The 23,305-nt window shown below is 36.6% G+C and overlaps 2 protein-coding genes and 1 pseudogene across 5 annotated transcripts; all 3 read right to left on the reverse strand.

Moving 5' to 3' along the window:
- Positions 1-6,735: 6,735 nt before the first annotated feature.
- On the reverse strand, positions 6,736-8,814 carry LOC117223920 (short-chain-enoyl-CoA hydratase-like; annotated as a pseudogene). Its single transcript, XR_013033655.1, has 4 exons — positions 8,688-8,814; positions 8,358-8,610; positions 7,975-8,269; positions 6,736-7,890 (listed from the first exon to the last, which is right to left on the reverse strand). The product of XR_013033655.1 is annotated as a short-chain-enoyl-CoA hydratase-like (transcript).
- A 10,342-nt stretch (positions 8,815-19,156) lies between these two features.
- On the reverse strand, positions 19,157-20,892 carry LOC117223900 (short-chain-enoyl-CoA hydratase). Of its 3 annotated transcripts, none has more exons than XM_033476495.2 (5): positions 20,561-20,892; positions 20,340-20,459; positions 20,009-20,262; positions 19,626-19,920; positions 19,157-19,541 (listed from the first exon to the last, which is right to left on the reverse strand). In XM_033476495.2, exons 2-5 carry the CDS (start codon positions 20,449-20,451, stop codon positions 19,264-19,266), a joined length of 939 nt encoding a protein of 312 aa, XP_033332386.2. In that variant the 5' UTR covers positions 20,452-20,459; positions 20,561-20,892; the 3' UTR covers positions 19,157-19,263. The 3 variants fall into 3 exon arrangements, with proteins under 3 accessions (XP_033332386.2, XP_033332385.2, XP_076378994.1); XM_033476494.2 differs by having other exon boundaries at positions 20,340-20,500; positions 20,561-20,891; XM_076522879.1 differs by having other exon boundaries at positions 20,340-20,891.
- A 237-nt stretch (positions 20,893-21,129) lies between these two features.
- Positions 21,130-23,225, reverse strand: eIF5 (eukaryotic translation initiation factor 5). The gene is made up of 3 exons (XM_033476490.2): positions 22,173-23,225; positions 21,846-22,031; positions 21,130-21,758 (listed from the first exon to the last, which is right to left on the reverse strand). Exons 1-3 carry the CDS (start codon positions 23,223-23,225, stop codon positions 21,642-21,644), a joined length of 1,356 nt encoding a protein of 451 aa, XP_033332381.1. The 3' UTR covers positions 21,130-21,641.
- Positions 23,226-23,305: the final 80 nt, after the last annotated feature.

Below are 23,305 nucleotides of genomic sequence, written 5' to 3' on the forward strand. Positions count from 1 at the left end.
TGAAATTTCCGTCGGTGCGTTTGATATTCCGTTTGAGTACGCACGCGGCGGTCCAGTGGGCCCCAACCATTGGTAATCCATGTCTCCATCTTCTATTTATATTATATTATATTATACTAATTTTAATGAGGGGGCGAAATGTATACAGGGTGAGGCATTTGAAACGGGACACTTGAATAACTCGCTTGTTTTCGACAATAGAGAAAAAAGTATCAGACAAAAGTTATTTCATTTCGAGAGGCACGTTACATGATGACAATAATTTTTTTACAGGTGCAGTCGTAGAGGACGTACGAAGATCAAGCTTGTTTCTTTGAACGGGATGACCTAATTTTTTATTCACATTCTGATAGAGCCTTTCGAGACGAATATAATGATCTACAAGTGAAGGTCATTCAAGGTCATAATGTACGAACTACAATGAAAAAGAAATTCTATCTTTCGAGACAAGTCCGAACTTTCTAATGTTTTTAGTTTTTACGTAATGCCTCTTTTTTTCGCCCAAAATGGAGCTATTTTACAAAAATTTGTGGTTTTCGAAGATGACAGAGGAATTCCGCTTCCGGATTCGTCTTCTAGATGACGAACGCAACGAGGATCATCCGCTCGTTGATACAGATCGAAATTCTCGTTGAACAGTGTTATCGGCGCTGCGAATTCGCTCATTACGCGCGCCGTGGTTTCGTAATGCACTTAGCCTTCCCTTGCTCCGCAACGAAAGCAGCAATTATCCATTATTCTTGCGATATCGTTCGGAACTTTTCTGCCAGCTCATTGCCGGTCGGCCGAATTGAGCAACGCCGAAAAGGTCGACCGATCTCAAAGAGATGACGAGCAACTATTCGCGACTATCCGAGTCAAGGGGCTTAATTCGGAGTCACTTGTAGGAAATTAACGATCTAAAGATCAATTATTTTATTAAATATACTACGATCTCTTTGTTCTTCCTATAAACAATTCTCAGAATACAAAATTTCAGTGTAGTTTCTAACAAAGCAAAATTAATAGAATATATTATAAATAATCCTGTTTTAATGATAGCAATAATGAAGAATTTTTCAATATATATAGTATATAATTTTTCAATAAATATAGCATTTAATTTCCCCGTAAATATAGTATATGATTTTCCAATAAATGTAGTATAGAATTTTCTAATAAATATAATATATAATTTCCCAATAAGTATAGTATATAATTTCCCAATAGATATAGTATATAATTTCCCAATAAATATAGTATATAATTTCCCAATAGATATAGTATATAATTTCCCATAGATATAGTATATAATTTCCCAATAAATATAGTATACAATTTCCCAATAAATATAGTATATAATTTCCCAATAAATATAGTATACAATTTTCCAATAAATATAGTATACAATTTCCCAGCAAATATAGTATATAATTTCCCAATAAATATAGTATACAATTTCCCAATAAATATAGTATATAATTTCCAATAAATATAGTATACAATTTTCCAATAAATATAGTATACAATTTCCAGTAAATATAGTATATAATTTCTCAATAAATATAGTATACAATTTCCCAATAGATATAGTATATAATTTCCCAATAAATATAGTATATAATTTCCCAATAAATATAGTATACAATTTCCCAATAAATATAGTACATAATTTCCCAATAAATATAGCATATAACTTTTCAATAAATATAGTATACAATTTCCAGTAAATATAGTACATAACATTTCAATAAACATAGCATATAATTTGCCAATACAGAAAAAATCGCAAAGCTTCTTGCACGATTCTGTTCCTCTTGGATTCTGCAGTGAAAGTGTTTCTCGCCGATCCCTTCGAAGAATCGCAAGCCGGTCTTTCTTGATACTTGCCGCGAGCTACGAAGAACATACACAGAATTTTCGTCCGCGAAATCGATGACGTCCGTCAGCCCATGATTGACTACGGAGAACATGTATGAACAAGCGGTCGGAGATAACAGCGCCGATCGATTTTTATTGATGCAAATGCACACTTGCGGCGGCCGCCGATATCGGTGTGTTATTTTTCCTCGCGCTCGTTATCGTTAGTCTTTGATACACAACGCTCCCACGTGTCCGCCTTTTTATTTGCTGCCGGAGCGAACGCGTAGGTGAGAAATTGTCGCGCGGACGCCGCTCGACGACGATATTGCCTTGGCAGTTTCATATTGTAATGATCCGCGGAACGCGAGCACCACGTACACGCGGTGGCAGTCGAGTGTGAATTTTCGTTACACCGTTTGCACCGTTTACACCACGCGTTGCGAGCTCCGAACGCGAATGGCACGCGGCAAACTAAATCGAATCGTCGCGACCGAGATCTCTTTTTATTATTTTATTTTTAACGTTGAAATATCATACGAGGATCGGAGAACGAAATAAAAATTACATGTCGCCGACAGCTTATCTTTTTTGAGAGACCAAAGGCGCATAGCCTGGCGCTATTCTGCAGGGTCATAGGTTCAAAACTTGCACTTCGATCGCCTGGCATCCTGTCAAAATCAATATTTCGAAAATCCTTCGTCCGAGGACAATTTTGGACTGTCAACTAGAGAAATATTGGGTTGGCAACTAAGTAATCGCCGATTTCAGTTATAGATGTCTCTCACTCCCATTTTTATGATATCCGTAAATGTTATATTATAAAATTATTATTATTATTATTATTATTATTATTACTATTATTATTATTATTATTATTATGTTATTTTTTATTATCCGTGAATGTTAGCAACTGGACAAATTGAATGCAGCGGTCAAGGAAAAGCGACCAGAATTGGTCAATCGTAAAGGTGTCATTTTCCAGCAGGACAATGCCAGGCCGCACACGTCTTTGTCCACTCGGGAAAAATTCATGGATATTGGTTGGGAATTGATGTTACACCCACCATATAGCCCTGATCTCGCGCCATCGGATTACCACTTATTTCGATCCCTGGACAACTCCCTTCGTGGTAAAACTTTTAACGATGACGACGCTGTAAAATCTCACTTAACTCAGTTTTTGGCCGAAAAGGATCAGACTTTCTACGAGCGAGGAATTTTCAAGTTGTCAGAGAGATGGCAAAAGATCATCGAACAAAATGGAAAATACATTACAGATTAAACTCCATTACGAGTAAAAAAAATTTTTATTTCATTGAACAAATCGACAATTACTTAGTTGCCAACCCAATGTTTTTCGTACACGATTTCAGATCACCGTGGACCGAGCGAAGCTGACTACAGTAATGTCTCTCTTACTGACGATCAGATTGTCCACAGACATGGACAATTTAGGAAGAGGAGATTATTCGAGCCTTGCAGCTCGTTTTTATAGTTGTTGACAATTCGTATTATAAAAACAAACCGCAAGGATCGAATAATCGTCTCTCTTTTCCCTAAATTGTCCATTTTTGTGGACAATCTGGGCGTTAATTGGAGAGACATTACTGTAAGTTCTGAATTTATTGAAAAGACATCTATCAATTGATTTTATTAAGTTTAATATAGTCTTAGAATTATCTCAAATTAAGCGGAGCTAATGTAACTTTGTTCGACGAGGTAACGCAACTTCAAATTGCACGCACGAAATCGAATTGTCAACAACTATAAAAACTGTATAACATAATAAGAAGAAATTTAAGAAATTTTAAGAAATTTACTATGACAACTATAAATTACTGTATATGTATACGCTGAAGCATGCTTTTTTGGAAAGTCCTCGGGAGAACTGCCATAACCTACGCATCCCTGCATATTTTTAAATAAAAAAGCGATACGAATTAGCAGTAAAAGGCCTGGTCTTTCGAACAAAGGACATTTCCGGGAGAAATTACCGTACGCTTACTCTTGATGCACGAATCGCGTGCTAATAATACGCGTAATTGCAAATAATGAAACCGAAACAGCCGACATTAGGATAGCGGAGCCGTTTACTGTGGGGTAGCCAATTACCGTGCCGTCAACTTATTTTCGAAACATAATTTACTTTATATTTCTCGAATGAGATATTACATCTGTCCGCTTGAATTCGATTAATTGTTTATTCGTTAAAATTGTGGAAACGTAAGAGACGGAAAATTATTAATATATATATATATATATATTAATAATTTTCCGTCTCTTACGTTTCCACAATTTTAACGAATAAACAATTAATAGTATATATATAAATATATATATATATATATATATATATATATATATATATACTATATACTATATATATAATATATATAATATACCACGGAAGATTATATCAATTCGTTCGTTCATCGGTGATTTCAACGCGTCCGTGCTTAAACGATGCCATGTTGTTCATCAATGTATGTTATTTATGAATTTATTAATGCGAAGTTCTCGTTTCGTTTCACAGTTTCTCCCTTGTTCTATCAAATTATTACGGTCGCGTGGACAACCTGTGCCGAAGATTCTCGTGGCCGCGAGCTGAATCGAAGCGCGAATTTCGCGATACCGATTATGATAGGACATTGCCGCGGTGCAATGACGTTGAAACGGCGATCGATCGATGCTCATTGAGGCATTGCACTGGTTCGAGAGGTTTTATACGTGCGCGCCGTGCAAAATGTCGTTCCACGTCGAGATTCGACGTTTCTAGAAATTATTGACCGCGTGAAATCCATTCACGGAGAACTTCTCTTTCTCGCGTCGGCCGTTTCGTATCGCGTTCGTCTCTTCGTTGCGTTGTTGAACGCCGAGAAGGGAGGCCGATTCGAATTGCTAAATATAAGCGATATTTTATATAAGGCGATATTTTATTCGAGTCTCGACGAAGCGGTTGTTTTTACGAATTGCAAACGACTGGATGATCGGGCCGCCCAGCGTGCACCAGACAGGAATAATTTATTTGTATCGTGAATATTTATAACGCCGCGAATTCGATCCGTTAATTATGCAAATAGGGTGTTCCAAAATTATTTAAATGTTGTATCGCCGTTAATGCCGGACTGTGTTTTAAAGTAATTAAAATACGAATGCTTACTAGGTGTTAGGCTTATTATATTTATATATTTTTGATTACATATTATATTACAATATATTGTATTATATATATTTTATTACATATTATATTATAATATATTATATTGTATATATTTCATTACATATTATATTATAATATATTATATTTTATATATTTTATTACATATTATATTATAATATAATATATTGTATATATTTCATTACATATTATAATATAATATATTATATTTTATATATTTTTGATTACATATTATATTATAATATATTATATTGTATATATTTTATTACATATTATATTATAATATATTATATTGTATATATTTTATTACATATTATATTATAATATATTGTATTATATATATTTTATTACATATTATATTATAATATATTATATTGTATATATTTCATTACATATTATATTATAATATATTATATTGTAAATATTTCATTACATATTATATTATAATATATTGTATTGTATATATTTTATTACATATTATATTATAATATATTATATTGTATATATTTCATTACATATTATATTATAATATGTTATATTATATATATTTTATTATACATTATATTACCTTATACAATTATACTTATGGCCAGGAGTGTACACCACATCGATATCGATAGACCAAAATTTACTAATCGAATTCATTTTGCCTAAATAAAAACTCTGTTCGTTTCCAAAGAATCTCGCTCGATCACCGCACATTTTTGATAAAATTGTGCGATCAGCACGAAGCTTCAATTCGTTTCGACGATGTCTTAACGATATTATCGATACCATCGACAACCCGATTGGTAATCGATAGTAGCGTCCCTACGGCCGAAGTTTCGGTCGAGGTTGAACAACGTGAGCGCCGGTAGGACCGGTGGCTAGTTTTCGAAATTCAATTTCATGCAAATCAAAATTCTCATTGACGAAGTTCCGCGGGAAAATCTAGTCGGCCGAGAGAGAGAGAGAGAGAGAGAGAGAGCCACGCCCCGTTTAATATTATCCGCGTGGATATATACGGTGTAGAAGTGTGTACACAGAGCGTGTGTACACGTAGCATGCGTGAAAGATGCGTTTTACATACGGCCGCGGATACGGATAAAGGACGAGCTCGGGAGCAGGTAGCTCGAGATGCAGCCAGGAATCGAGTTCAAGGACCTCGCTTTTCCGGAATAGAATGCGAGCCGCGGCGCAATGTTGATGCCATGCGAGCACACCGTCCAAGCGCAGCTAGATGCGCGGTGCGCACTTTTAACTTCAACAATTCGTGGCGACGCTGTGGGGCACAGGACATTTTATTTATACAGTCACTAAAACGTCGGAATATTATAATATAATATATATATATATATATTACAATTTATTTTTATTATAGGAAATTTATTAGTAGGACATTTTATTTATACTGTCACTAAAGCATCGGAATATTATACTATAATATATATATTATTATAATTTATTTTTATTATAAGAAATTTAGTAGTAGGACATTTTATTTATACAGTCACTAAAGTAAAGAAATATTATAGTATAATATATATTACAATTTATTTTTATTATAGGGCATTTTTATTTAGGGCAGCCACTAAAGTATCGGAATATTATACTGTAATATATATATTACAATTTATTTTTATTATACGACATTTATTTTTAGTACATTTTATTTATACAGTCACTAAAGTATCGGAGTATTATACTATAATATATATAGCACAGTTTATTTTTATTATAGGACATTTTATTTATTTTGAGGTTTTGGTGACTGTATGTCAACTAGGACAACTAAAGTAGGACAACTAAATTCTTTAGAGAGATGAACAAACTTTAAAGTGGATTTTCTCGAAAAGAAAAAAATATATAAAATAATAAATAAAAGAATATATAAAAGAATAAAAGAGAATATTATACCAAAATAATTTGTTACTCGAATCTCGATCCACCCTGTATAAACGTAACATAAAATGTCTTAACATTATTCTTACAATAACTATACATAAAAACCATTTCATTAGTTATCGTAAAATGGCATACTCTTCGGTATGTCGAAAGCGATGCCACTAAAATATTCAGCGACACTGTGTAACGAGCGTGGAGAAAATTGTAAAAACAGCTTCCAGCACGCTCCGTGCACCTATACAGAGCGGATTTAAGCCGAACTTTATCCCCGTTGCGTGGGCTTAACGTGGCGCGCCGGCGAAATTCACGTTTCACGATAGAAATTGGCGATTTTCATTCGCCGATGCACGACTATCGAGCGTGCAACGCCGTTATTGTATCGCCTGTCGCGTTCTCCCCATCGTGAAATGACGCTGGAAACGCCGTTTCTGCGGCGAACGCGCGCGCGCGCGCGCGCCCAGAGAAGATCATTGTGTCGCAGATTTCACACGTCGAACTGAAGCTGCCATTTCTGTAACGCTGCGAATGTAAAACGGCTATTGAAGGACACCGTGGAGCGTAAACATAATCGAAACGTGCCGAAGTAATCTGGAATTAGACTTCGAAACTTTATGCAAAGTAATCATTTGCTACCTTGATTGTAGCTTGTAGCACCGAAGGGTGAAATACAGTGATACAGGACCTATTTCAGCACCTTTTTCTTGCCGTCTAAGCTGGCGCGCACATCCCCACGATTTTATTGCGCGTCCAATATGCAGTGGATCCGGTCTCAGCAGTGCATCGTCAGCCAGTCGAAGCAAAGAAAATTTCTGTATCGGCACTATCCTTTAATATTAGATGAGACCCATTATTCTTTTCAAATTGTAACGCCTCTTCTAATTGTTTAGCAGAAAATGTAGCATAATTTGCGGATGCACGATCTGCGAGCAATGCTTTTTGAGGAAATTTAACTAATGATTTAGCTAAGTTAACTGCAGTGCCTATGACTGAAAGTAAACAGACATCTCCAGATTAGAAGAATTTATATTATGATAAGTATTTATTGTGAATTATTAACTATTCAGTTATACCTACACCAGGAGCTGTGTATCGATTAGCTAAACCCCAATTAAATGCTTCTTTTGCAAAAATAGCACGACCAGTTAAAATGACTTCCATTGCTCTTGAATAGCCGATCAAAGCTGGCAAACGAACGGTACCACCACACAATATAGGAATGCCATAACGCCTATTTAGAAATCCCATTACTGCACTTTCCTCCATTACCCTTAAATCACACATTAAAGCAAGTTCAAATCCTACTCCGACTGCATAACCATTTATGGCTGGAATTAATGGCTTTTTACATAGTTCAATTTTATCAGCCTGTAAATAATTATCAATTAATGAATGAATTAATGAATATAATAAAATGAATGTCTCATATGCAATACATATGAATTTGAATGCCTACCAATGGTCCAAATTGAGGTAAAATTTCTTCATTCGTTCCATTGTATTGTGCAATTTCTTTCAAGTCATAGCCACCACAAAAATTACCTCCGACACCATGAAGCACGCCAACGACAGACTTTTCATCATTGTCAAATTTATCTAATTCTTCTACTAATTCTTGCGTAGTAGCAACATCCAAACAATTTTTTTGTCAGGACGATTTATACCAATAATAGCCACACCATTATAGCGGTCTGTTAAAATATTCTTTTCTAAAAACAGATGCAAATAAAACTGTATAAATGTATTATAAAATACTTATTCTTATTATTTACGTATTATTATTTACCTTTTTGTTCTTTAAACTCTGCATTTTCATTCGATATTGAGGTTAAAGATCTACTCGAATAATTTCTACACAACCGATTGACTGTTCCCGATAGTTTATTTAAAGACAACATTTGTGATCCTGAATTTGATTCAGAATTCACCAAATTACCTAATTTACGTTTAACAAATTATTATTTATATTAAATAACACGGATACTTTTTGAATCGAATATGTGTACTGGTTCAGAATTTGAATACTCGTTTCCTATTGGAGAAAAGCGAAAATCTATGTAATGTAAAATTATGTAAATCTTAAATTTTCATTCCTAAAACATGACAAATGTTCAAGCTTTTAAATAGTATCATAGTAGCAACTATTTGGATTCATGAATCCGAATATGCATATTCATAATCGTGCGATATAAAAACTGTTCACGTTCCAGCTGTTGGAGAAAGATGAAAATTCACGGCGAAAATTCATTGCAGTTGTTACAGACATATACGTACGTATATTTCATATTGTCGACGAGTGTCGGACGCATCGACCGCGTTAAACAAATTCAAGCGCTTTAATCCATTCGTCCGTCGCGCTCGCCTTTTTGTACAACGAAATTAATACTTTTGAAGGTCATGTTCACCTTCTCGCACTCCGATATCCTCCCGCAGATCGTACATACTATAATTTACCTTCTTGCAAATCAAATTAACACATTCGCAAGTTTCATTCATCCTTTTTCAAATCAAACTCACCCCTTCTGCAAGTAAAATCAACGCTTCCACAAATTAAAATCCACCGTCCCTTATACAATTTCTCTTAAACATAATGTTACACAGTCGTTCATAAAATAGCACAAATTTGTACGCAAAAAATCTATATATATAAATAAATAATAATATATAATAATATATAATATATAATATAATATATAATAACTATAATATATAAATAATAATAATAATAATAATATATAATATATAATATTAATATCTAATATAATATATAATATATAATATTAATATCTAATATAATATAATAATATATAATATTATGCAATAACATTCGCGCGTTGGTTCCCAAAATAAAAAACAGCTTCCTCGGATATTTCGATGGCGCACACAACGAGAGAACGATCGATTTTCATCATCGTAAGCGTAATTTATTTAACCGTGATTCTACAATTACGCTCGCGATCCCAACATGTGCGAAACCAGCACGTATTGTTCAACAATAACTTCGTTTATCTAGAATGGAAAGTTTTAGCACCGCGCGCGTACCGAGCGACCCCCAAACCCCGGCTCTTCCCTGCTCGCCTTAGCACCGGTTATCTCGGCGTCCGCTTGTTCGGCCGAGGAGAAGATATAAATTCACGGGGACGCGTCGGTTTACGGTGTCATAGGAGCGGCCCGTCGATCCGGCGAGAACGTTCGAATGCTAGAACGGTCGCGGTAAATTTCACGGGGATACACCGGGATATGCCCGATCCTGTTTGCCCGTGTCCAGTCCGCGGCGACGCCGCGGATGCCGGGAAAAATATTTTCTTTCGTCGCCGGCCGCAGGCCGGATGGAAGAAGCTAAGACGACCACGTAACGGACGTAACCTGTTGCCGGCCGATGAGGACACGAGGGGGGTGACGGGGACAGGGGGGAGCGGAGGCCGCGGTGCTTCACGTCCATCCACCTCGTAAAACGTAATGGTTAAGTGGCATGCAGATACCATCGGCACGGGCTACGGACACGGACAGGCACATGTTACACCGTATAATGTGGAGGAGCCGAAGTGTCCCGCAGTTTTTACGCATCGGCTGGCGCGCTAGCGTATGAAAATTGCGTCGCGCCGCGCCGGATCCGTTTCCCTGGCGCCGTTGCATTGTCGCGTCGTTTGGACCTAAGCCACGGAGAAACACCCTCGGACCGCCCTATTCGGAGACGGAATTTTTCCCGAGCCGCCGAAGCTCCGATGGAATATCATTCGCTGTGCCAGCGACGCGGTATACAGGGTGTCTCATTGCACACTGGGCCCCTTTCGGGAATAGATTATTTTGCGCATGGAAACGGTAGACAGAATTTCATGCAATCGTAAGTCCTATTTAGCTCTGTTTTCCAGTTACGGCGAATTTCTTTTTTTAATGATGTTATGTCGTTTTTTTTGGAGACGTTATGTCGTTGGCTGTCTCTTGCCCTCTCCACGCGTTCAGGAATTATTCGAATTTCATGAAACCCTTGTATAATACAATGTTTTCTGCGTCACGTTTCGCTGGTTGCGATTTTCCATCGCTACCGTATGCAGGATGTCCTATAATTATGGTACTTCTGGGTCGTGAGGGATTCCTGAGGTCATTCGAAGCAACTTTCTCCTTTACAAAAATGTTCTCCGAGGCGTCGTTGACGAGTTATTAAGGAAAAACGCTGGCCAATCGGAGAGCGAGTGCGGCCGGCGCCCCGCATCTGCGACCAATGCCGCGTTGCGGCGACTGTATGACGCAGCGGCGGTGGTCGCGAGGGCGGGGCGTCAGCCGTACGCGATCTCTCATTGGTCAGATATAGGGAATATTTTTTATATCTGCTGTGTGCAGTTTATGGCGTCAACCGATCATCAGAACGAGGATAACTTCTCGAGAAGGGGTTTCGCGATACGTTTGTTCCACCCTCTATATAAGCTGGCAACGAAAACAGTCAAGCGACCAGGTGATCAAAGGGTTATCAGCTTAAGGATTGTATGATGGTGTGTCCAGGAATTCTGTAATAAATTTACTGTAAATTGTCTAGCAAATATACATATATTGTGATAGTACGTTGAATATCTCTAACTATTTGAATGCTATGAATAAAGGCTGTAAAACGTTTACCGTAGTGTTATGCCCGGCGCAACCGACTAAAGTGTCCGATAGACGTATTGTAAAATTCCTTATTATCACAATAACAAGGACCGAGAATTCCGTGTGTGACGAGATGATCCCCGGTTCAAGTGCGTTTCGCAGTAAACAAGAAAAACATTAGCGTTCATTTTATAGAGGGTGCCGTGAAAAGACGAGGTACCGGTAAAAAGCGGACAGACGCGAAAATTTACAGTAATGTCTCCCTAATTGACGCTCGGATTGTGCACGAAGATGGACAATTCGGGAAGAGCGGATACGATTATTCGAGCCTTGCGGTTCGTTGCTATAGTTACAAATTGTCATCAACTATTAAAAAACAAGCTACAAGGCTCGAATAATCTTATCTCTTGTTCCGAAATTGTCCACTTTTGTGGACAATCTGAGCGTCAGTTAGGGAGACATTACTGTACAGTAATATCTTCCTAATTGACGTTCGCATTACTGTACAGTAATGTCTCTGTAATTGACGCTCGGATTGTGCACAAACATGGACAATTTGGGAAGAGGAGATACGATTAATTTTGAGTCTTGCGCCTCGTTTTTATAATTAACGATTCTCAACAACTATAAAAACGAGGCGCAAGACTCAAAATTAATCGTATCTCCTCTTCCCAAATTGTCTATTTTTCTGGACAATCCGAGCGTCAATTAGAGAGACATTACTGTAATACGGAACGTCGCGAAGAGAGATCCTGCGCGATGGTCAATAATTATCTTAATTAATTTATTGACACATCGACTATCTTTTGTAACCGTTTATTACAAAAATTTCTATTTTCTACGTTTGTTTCGAGCTCGATACTAATTTAGGAACATTCTAGCAATGTAACAAATTGCTCAGTATTCCTTGACAATAAAATGGAGTTTAATACGGGTCACAGTTTCTCGGTGAAACAATTGTTAATGATTTCAAGATAATCCATAAAAATCGCTAAATACTATACATGTTTCAAAGGGGTGTGAAAAGCGTGTTTTTTTCACTTTGTCAAGGATTCTTTTTTTCAAAGAAATCATCGTACCTTCTGCAGTCAAATCGACAAGCTTTATTTGCACGTATTTCAGCGACGTTTAAAACATTGTTGGAACAACGAAAAAAAGATTACATTTGCGTCACTGCATACTCTCGAACGTAGTCGCTTTAAAAAAAAACAAAAAAAACGGTCGTCTCTTCTTCTTATCTGAGATAAAAAGTGAAAGAGAGAGAGAGATGAAAGTTCCTTAATTAGTACGAGAATTTGGTTGCAGCGGGCGCTAGAACAAAAGGAAAAGATTCGTTAATTAAAGAAGTGGCAGACGCTTTGGAATCCGCTTTCGAACAGCACGAACGACCCGACTTCGGTACCAAATACGCAACAAGTATCGATCGATACTTCGCTCAGCCGAAGTCCAATTTCCCTTTCTAGTGAACTCTGTAGATGCAAGCCAAGTGTAGCACGTTCGTTACAGGAACTCGAGATACAAAGTAGCCTGATTAAATAACGGATTCGAACTGCGTGCGTTCTAGAATCCATCCTATATCGTGGCTCGTTCTGTATCAATTAAAGGGAAAACATTCTTCGGTAATTAGCCGTTGGTATTACTTTCGTCTACGGTATACGGTCTACGATCTGTGTGCAGAAAGTAAACGCGATTAGAGTCCTTCTCCCATCGGGAAGAAGAAGCTTTCCTTTCGCGAGCATGCTGCAGCTAACAATAACATACCGCAGCAGGATCGGGCAGCAGTGATTCGTGAAAGGCTCCGGCATCTTTCTCTAAAATGCCACGTACACGCCGATCAGAAAGAGGATCCTGGGAACCGCCCTTTTATCTTCTGCATCATTCGTCTTCCTGGTTTCGCTCGATCGCTATAACGTTCGAGCGTTACCTCACAAATTACACGTAACGATGCCCGATACGGCTCGTTTTTACCGTATATTATTTAGCATTCTTTCGCGGAAGGAGCTGCGCATCGATTACTGAGGCTCAGGGAAACAATTTTCAGAGTACTGTGACATTTAATATAATTATATAATATTGTGATATAATTGATTAATTATAGTATATATTATTATTACTATGATAAATTAATTGTGAATTAATTAATATTGTAATATAATTGTAATCAAATATAATATTGTAATGTAGTTGTAATATAATATAATATTGTAATGTAATTGTAATATAAAATAATATTGTAATATAATTTTAATACAATATAATATTGTAATATAATTGTAATATAATTGTAATACAATATAATATTGTAATATAATTGTAATACAATATAATATTGTAATGTAATTGTAATATAATATAATATTGTAATATAATTGTAATACAATATAATATTGTAATATTAATTAGTAATATATTATTATTATATATTATATATTATCAATTACCTACCGCTAGCAATAGCTAACTATAACTAACTATAATTAATAATTACTAACTACAATAAAATGCCATGAAATGCAATAAAATGCAATAAAATACAATAACATGCAATAAAAATTGTGTAAAAAGTGAACCTGTCGCCTTTTGCTGCGCATCGTTCAATTATAATAACAGGAAACAACAAAACGGAATATTTATTGACAATTTTCATTGCAAACACATATCGTATTAATCCAAGAACGCGAAATATTCCGTTAAACTGTACTATTTAAAGTATAACCTTATGACTGGTCGTTCAATCATCTAAAAAAAGAAATTGAAATCGTTTCTTCCAGTTTAAAAAAAAATCATAGCGTTTTAAAAAGTGTTCGAATATTAACCATATATCCCAATGACGAGATTTCCATCAATTCTAATAATTCGTATCCAACTAGCGCGACGCGGTCCTCGACAGAATGTTTCCACCTGTATGCGTTTCCAATAAGACTCTCGTCTCTGGAAACCGATTCGGCTTCCACTGTGTTCCACAAATGCAAAAGGGATCGAGTCAGCCGCAAAAGCCTAACCTGGTAACTCTTCGAATATTCGAGATACAGTAGTATCTCCCTAACTGACGCTCAGATTCTGCACAAAAATGAACAATTTGAGAAGAGGAGATACGATTATTCAAGCCTTGCGGTTTATTTTTGTAGTTATAAATTGACCGCAATTATAAAAACGAGCCGCAAGGCTCGAATAATCATATCTCCTCTTCCCAAATTTTCCATTTTTGTAGTCAATCTATCCGCGATACGTTTCAACCGTCATATTTAATGCATATTCATACAGTGTGTTCGAAAAATCGTGGTGCAACCGGCACTAGGGTGATTCCACGTGCAAAACTAAGTCGAGAAAAAGGAATAACATTTTCTTATTTAAGGCTCCGTTTTCGAGAAAAATTCGCTTGAAAGAGCAATACAGTAATGTCTCCCTTACTGACGCTCAGATTGTCCACTAAAATGGATAATTTGGGAAGAGGAGATACGATTATTCGAGCCACGCGGCTTGTTTTTATGATCGTTGACAATTCGTAACTGTAAAAACAAACCGCAAGGCTCGAATAATCGTATCTCCTCTTCCCAAATTTTCCATTTTTGTGGACAATCCGAGCGTCAATTGGGGAGACATTACTGTAATATCATCGGGCGTCGATCGAATCGTTCGTTTATAAATCCGTTTCGCCGACTCGCAGAGATTAAAACTTCTCGATTCAACCGTGACTCCAATCATGCTCTGCTCGGCGTCTGAACAAAAAAAAATATTCTCTTCATCCGAGTAAAATTTGGCGACACGGCGCAGCTTCGCCGTAGCTTCGCCGTAGCCTAAGCTGCATCATTATTTCTGCAGGATTCGGATTAGGGAATCTTCATTTCGAGTCGCGTCGGTCGGGATTCGGGGATTCCGCTTGTTTATACAAGTCATGTTGGTTAATCGAGCTGCTTTCGTCCTGGACCCAGGGTCTCCGGCGTCTTCGGAACGCGGCCGAAGTTGTCTCGGAACTGCTGTTAGACGCCGAAGAAACACGAATCCTACTTCTTGACGAATAAGGTCGGAAGTTTAGATTAAGTTTTTTCGCAAACCCGGCTGTCTTAAGAAAAGTCGCGATCGGAATTTAAACTGGCGCGCGTGTGTTCTTTTCTTTCTTTCTTTTTTCTTTTTTTGACAGAACTTGATCCCAGTACGATGGAATAACGTGTTTTTACAAACGCGTCTTTCGCGCTTCTACTATTCATTCAGGGACAACCTGTCTCACGCAACTATACCTACGAACGATCGTAAACTCTCGGCATCGTTTCGAGTCGTAACAATCTGTTACCATTTTCACCGAACACGGTAAATCATCCCCCATTGACGCTCTCCGGTCGTACGCGGAAATGGACAATTTGAAAAGAAAAGATACGGTTTTATATTTATTTTTGTCTTATAATAATTTACTTATTTATATTATGTATATAAGTAATAATATAATAGTAATATAATAGTAATAATTATTATATTACTATTATATTATTACTTATATATATAAGTAAATTATTATTCTATTATTATTCTAAATTATATATATAATTTAGAATTTAGAATTACTCTTATATATATATAAGTAATTCTAAATATTCTAAATTCTATATAATACTATAATACTATACTATACTAATATAATAGTAATATAATAGTAATAGTAATATATATAAGTAATTCTAAATTCTAAATTCTATATTTATTTGTATTTCTTATTTTATATTTATAGTTACCGATGGTCAACAGCTACGAAAACGACGAATGCTCGGATAATCGTGTCCCCTATTCCCGAATTGTCCACTCTTGCGCCCAATCCGAGCGTCAATTTGGGGAGAAAATTTGCTGTACAGTAATGTCTCCCTTACTGACGCTCAGTTTGTCCACAAAAATGGACAATTTGGAAAGTGGAGATTATCCGAGCCTCGCGGCTCGTTTTTATAATCGTTGACAATTTATAACTATAAAAACAAACCGAAAGGCTCGAATAATCAACGTATCTCCTCTTCCAAAATTGTCCATTTCTGTGGACAATCTGAGCGTCAGTAAGGGAGACATTACCGTGCTCGTTGCTCGCGTTTCGGTTACCTAGAAGAATCGTGGTTCGGTCAACCGCGCGCCGCGGCGTTCCTTCCATCGTTCGGTTCCTGCGAAAACGAACACAGCAGCCGAAGCCGTGCGGCAAAAAATCAGGAGCAGAGTCCTTGGGAAAGGTAAGACCGAAGGAAGAAACGAAAGAACGGCGTGTCGGTGCTCTGATCGCGCAGATTTGCGGGCGCGCAACATTCACCGGGTCGAGCAGGGAGGAAGGCATCTTGGTGGGGAGGAGAGCCTTCTGGTTACGAAGGGAACTCTCGTCCTGGCTCCTGGTTATAAGGAGGAGGAGGAGGAGGAGGAGGAGGGATACGAACGATTGCGCAACAATGCACCGCCACCTGCACTCGTTTCGTCACACAGCTTCAACTAGCTTGACGGTGGTTGGCCGACTCGCATTACTTTCGCCAATTAAGTCCCGTGGACGGTCGTTGTTGTTCAACTTGAATATGAAATTCCACAATTATTCGGAATTCCAGCGCAATGAATGCGCCGGCCACGGTGACCTCCCTGAAGAAATCGGACCGAAGGCTGCGCTCTTAGCGCGTCCTGTGCATCCTGCGCGATCCGCGCGTCCTGTGCATCCCGTGGATCGGGGGGGAGGGTTGAAATGTTCCGAAAACAGCCGCTTCAAACCGCCATAAATTATGTAAAAAAAAATATAGACTTGGTATTTCTCACTTAAATGATCACGATGCGCAAATATTGAAGCAATTTGTTTTCTATGTAATTAGGCATTTTTTTTTATGTAATTTGTGATGCCGAGTTCGATCGCAATCCATCGATCATTGCGTTTACAGCAACTGTTTATCTCAGAAGTGGGTTTCGCGATTTTGATACGTTTGGAGAAAGCTGTCGAGCACAAAGATTTTGTTTTAATTTTGGCATTTCTAACGAATCTTCTTGTAACTCGGTAGCCCGTAGATAGCACGGTATGCTTCGTGGCACGTGCCATTTTGGCATTATTATTATTATTGGATGATTTCTCCAATAGCAGCTAACAGTAGCCAATTTTTATTTTGTTATTGATGTAAGGCGTCGCTCTTCGAAATGCGATCAAAGCGAACACTGAACTCCACGGAACTTGTAATTAAAAAAAGGAAATGAATTATATATATATATATGTTATATATAATTCATTTCCTTTTTTTTATTATTTTATATATATACATATTCGATTGGACATGGCACAAAAAACGTGAGAGATCAATAAAGTATCCTGTGACATAATTTAAGTACATACTAAGTACATTCTGTAAGAATTATTTATTTTCAAAGAACAAAATATTTATAAACGATGATGTAAATTTAGGATGACTTTTATGCATAATTTTTATCGGTTCCGACTGAAACAGCTATGAAGAACCCGAAAAAATCTCGTAACTGTTACAAGATACGTGTATTATACTAAACCAAACTGTTTGCTATCTAGCAAACCTTGAGAATTAATCAACGAGAGTGTACTTAAACGTAAAAATACATCGTCCATGCATAAATTATAAATAACTGTACAGAATATATCCTGAATAACTAACATAAATTATGTAAATGTAATTATGCAAATGTGATTCGCCTATAATGCGAAAATTATGAAAAATTGCTGATTTATATATGTAAAGAACGAAATTTTTGCCATGGTTACTATGCAATTCAATAGCTATCCTGTATGTCATTGGATGCTACTAATCACCCTTATTAGATTAGTGCAAGATAACGCATCTGCAAAACACGCATTGTCCTTCTGGCAATCAGAAAAGATCGCTGAGACACGTGTCCTACTAAGGTCGATGGAATTAAAAGTTAAAAATGTAAGTATATTGCTAAAACACTGCTAGGCAACAATGAAACTTCGACCTGAATTGTTTTAATCTTGTAGTTTTTAATTTAAAATATCTATCGAACTGGCGTTACGTTCACTCTCAACATTTGTCGTTACATGATTCACACATAGAATGATTAGAATTATGGCATCGATTATCAGAGTTAAATACGTTGGTAAGAACACTTTTTTTATTCGCACCCGATTATAAATTGAATTATACGTTCAATGTATAGCCTCAGTTCGCGAGAAATATGCAGATATTGATGCAACTCAAAACATCCTCTTGGTGAATATCAATTGTCCACTTAAACTGATACTAAAGTACATTAAAAGTACTGTGGGATTAAATGAAACAGGTAGGTTAATTATTATACTGAGATGAGATAAAAGTCTCAAACTATTTTTGCTGTGGCAATACAATAATATAAATACTACCAGATGAATTCGACTTATGTGATGAAGATCATTGTCGTCTAAAAAACGTTTCACTCTATGAGCCTCATGCTTCTGGTTTGAGCATCTTCCAAGCAGGTTTAACTTACTTGATAGTCATGTATGAACGTAAGTATAGCATCCTTACTCAAAATACTATTTAACTTAAATATCTCATTCACAGAGGACACAGATGGTAAGATCGTAAATTTCTTGCCACTTCTGAGTGGAAAGGATGCAAAAAAATGCACAGACATAATATTAAAAACTCAAATTACAAACAAGACGGCACCTTCTGTTAAATCTACAGTAAAGAAAAACAACAACAAAAATAAGATTCCACACAACTAGTTATAATAAACTAATAAAATTATATTGAACATATATTTTAAATCTTTATATATAAAATAATGATATTTACATAAAGTAAGACAATTTTTTACAAAAGGTTTTTATCAAGTTCATCGATAGTCATATCTTGTGGAGTTATATCATAGAACTTTCCATGTTTTCCTAATCCTTCTGCTACGAATCGTTTTGCCCCATTCACGCCATCCTCGAATAGTAGATGAGAACTATTATTCTTTTCAAATTGTAAAGCCTCTTCTAATTGTTTAGCAGAAAATGTAGCATAATTTGCTGATGCACGATCTGCGAGCATTACTTTTTGAGGAAATTTAACTAATGATTTAGCTAAATTAACTGCAGTGCCTATGACTGAAAATAAACAGACGCCTCCAGATTAGAAGAATTTATATTATGATAAGTATTTATTGTGAATTATTAACTATTCAGTTATACCTGCACCAGGAACTGTGTATCGATTAGCTAAACCCCAATTAAATGCTTCTTTTGCAAAAATAGCACGACCAGTTAAAATGACTTCCATTGCTCTTGAATAGCCGATCAAAGCTGGCAAACGAACAGTACCACCACACAATATAGGAATGCCATAACGCCTATTTAGAAATCCCATTACTGCACTTTCCTCCATTACCCTTAAATCACACATTAAAGCAAGTTCAAATCCTACTCCGACTGCATAACCATTTATGGCTGCAATTAATGGCTTTTTACATAGTTCAATTTTATCACCCTGTAAATAATTATCAATTAATGAATGAATTAATGAATATAATAAAATGAATGTCTCATATGCAATACATATGAATTTGAATGCCTACCAATGGTCCAAATTGAGGTAAAATTTCTTCATTCGTTCCATTGTATTGTGCAATTTCTTTCAAGTCATAGCCACCACAAAAATTACCTCCGACTCCATGAAGCACGCCAACGACAGACTTTTCATCATTGTCAAATTTATCTAATTCTTCTACTAATTCTTGCGTAGTAGCAACATCCAAACAATTTTTTTTGTCAGGACGATTTATACCAATAATAGCCACACCATTATAGTGGTCTGTTAAAATATTCTTTTCTAAAAACAGATGCAAATAAAACTGTATAAATGTATTATAAAATACTTATTATTATTATTTACGTATTATTATTTACCTTTTTGTTCTTTAACCTCTGCATTTTCATTCGATATTGAGGTTAAAGATCTACTCAAATAATTTCTACACAACCGATTGACAGTTCCCGATAGTTTATTTAAAGACAGCATTTGTGATCCTGAATTTGATTCAGAATTTACCAAATGACCTAATCTACGTCTAACAAATTCGTTATTTATATTAAATAACACGGATACTTTTTGAATCAAACATGCGTACCTGTCCAGGATTTGAATCTCGTTTCCTATTGGAGAAAAGTGAAAATCTATGTAATATAAAATTATGTAGATCTGAAATTTTCAGTCTTAAAACGTGATAAATGTTGAAGCTTGTAAATAGTATTATAGTAGCAACTATTCATAAGTAGATATGTATCAGCATTAATAATTACATATTAAAATCTTATACGTAATTATTCTTTTAATTCGAATTCATGAATCCGAATAAGCATACTTATAACTGTGTGATATAAAAAATGTATAAGTTCTAGCTGTGTTGCACGAAAAAGCTAGCTACAGAGGCACTATATGCAGTCAGTGTTGTAAGATTTGAAGAAATACTATCTCAGCGCCGTCAACGGTAGAGAGACGAACCTCGGGTTGTGAGAACACCACCCTATAGAATAATAAGTATTGTACATTACATAATTATATACCGATGTAGTATATGTCGTAAGTTGAAGGATCTGCGATTAAGATCAAGGCATTGGTATAAACAAAATAAAATAATACCAACACGTTTGTAAACTATTCTTTAAGAATAACATGGACTCGATTAAATGTACACAATTGTAAATTGCAGTAAACCATATTTATTTGAATAATTATTATTTGAATAGTAAATAGATACAATAGAGAACGCTTTTAGCAGGCCAACTTCCCAATAACGATGTTGAACTATCAATATCGTTTTCCGTTCCTTTCTAAGAGATGCATTATCAAGGCATAGAAGCATCGTTCGTTTCAAAAATCTTTGAATAATATAATTAGTAATAATGATATTAGGTAACCCGTAATTACCTCAAAGTTTAAAAACAATTAAAAGTATTTTTTTACCGTACAAGATAAATATTGCTAAACTCGCAAAACAGTTAAAATTTCTCACAAATCGTAATGGCATTATAATCATTCCTTGGCCTAAAATAACAAAATATTATGTATAATAAGAGATTGCATTGCGACTCTTTGTATCATCTGAGAAATGATCTTTTAATCATTGTTTATCGGACACATTTTTTTCCATCTTCTCTCTATAATATTATAATATTTTTCATGTCCGACTATTGAACATGTCTGTATCTTTAAATGGCATCGATATCAAAATCATCTTCATCATTCGAATCTTCATTGACAGCAGCAGGCTTCTGCGGTGACTGTTGTGGTTTAAATGACTGTTTGGCTCTATCATCATATTCAATCTACAAATACAAGAAAATCATTATGATCAGTCACCTTACCACTAAATTGATTCTAATGAAAATATCATCCGTTCCATAAATACTGACTTCTAAGTCGTCGTCTTCTTCTTCCGATTCTGAATCCTCTTCCTCGGCTTCTTTCAACCATGTTATGAACGGCGCAGCTTTATCATGAATTTCTTGAGACAAATCTTTTGATACATACTTTTTAGTAACTTTACTTGCCCATTCGAATAAAGCTTTCTCTTCCAAAATGTCTGCGTCATAAAAGAGCTGCGGACAAAGAATTTCTTGAAATTATCTACGTGTATCCTATATATTCCTCGTGGCTGAATTTCATATTTTTTTATGCTTATAATCACTGTTTAAAAAATTACACGATTAAACGGTACAAAATTCGGGAACGCTTCTTACCTTTAAAATTCCGGGTACTTTGGGCATCAATGAATCTTTGTGCAGGGCTATCACTTGCTCTATTCCTCTAATTAAATACTTCTGTGCCTTGGTATCATCGTGGGTGAAACGGAGTAACAGTACTCGATACTTTTTGGTTTGAGCAGCAATGTTCTGATCGAAGAGTAACTCGGCCAAGATCAAAGGTGCTTTCATCTTGATCTCTAGCCGTTCAGCCTCGGCGACTAATTCCTTATGGTTGTCCAGTTGGCCGGCATCCCGACGACACTTTACTAGCTTATAGAACATATCCATCCTTTCTTTCTCAGTCTTATCGAGATCATCGCTGATGGTCATGCCCTTCGCTCCCTCTGTCAGATCTTGCAGACGAGCTCTGACTGCTTCCTCCGACACGTCGACTGCCCAATTAACATCGTCCCCTTCTTCATCGGCAATCTTTTGAGGTACCTCGACCACGATATCCTTCGCGCTGGTCTCGTTCTCCGGCGAACCAGATCGATCACCGTTAGCAGTGGCGGTGGTGGTGGTAGTGGTTTCGCCGTTTGCGCGTTTAGAACGTTTTCCGCGTTTCCCCTCCGTTAAAGAACTGCCTTGGACTGCAGGATTCAGACTCGGTGGGTTCTTCAAGATATAGGTATTCAGTTTATGGTTGCTTTCCAATAATCCATGATGGCCACACGCCTTGCATCCCTGCGAGATGGTAGACTTTTTTGCGTTGACCACCAGCTCGGTCTCAGGATTATCGCAGGCTGGGCAGAGGACGTACTTCCGAATAAATCCGTCGAGGAGGTCTTGCAATTTAATGGCGTCGTGAGAACCGTTTACTATGAATCTTTCGTTTTTGAAATCGAATTGGGTCTGCGCTCCCAGTTCACAGCCGAAGTACTTGGTAGGATAGGTGGCGGGTCTGCCAATGGCTTTGGCTACATCGACCATGTTCACGATGACGGTCTTGATGCCGTTACCTTTGCCCTCGACCTTCGCCTGGATCCGCGGCATCTTGTAGCGATAAAACGCATCGCTGACGTTGCGATTCACGTTCACGCTCCCCATGGTGACTGTCCTGTTGGTTCCTACCCGTTGATCGAATATCTCCCTTCGAATACGACTGCAACCTCAGATGGAACGTCGTT

This window comes from Megalopta genalis, chromosome 6 (genome assembly GCF_051020955.1).
Source record: "Megalopta genalis isolate 19385.01 chromosome 6, iyMegGena1_principal, whole genome shotgun sequence".
Lineage (NCBI taxonomy): Eukaryota > Metazoa > Arthropoda > Insecta > Hymenoptera > Halictidae > Megalopta > Megalopta genalis.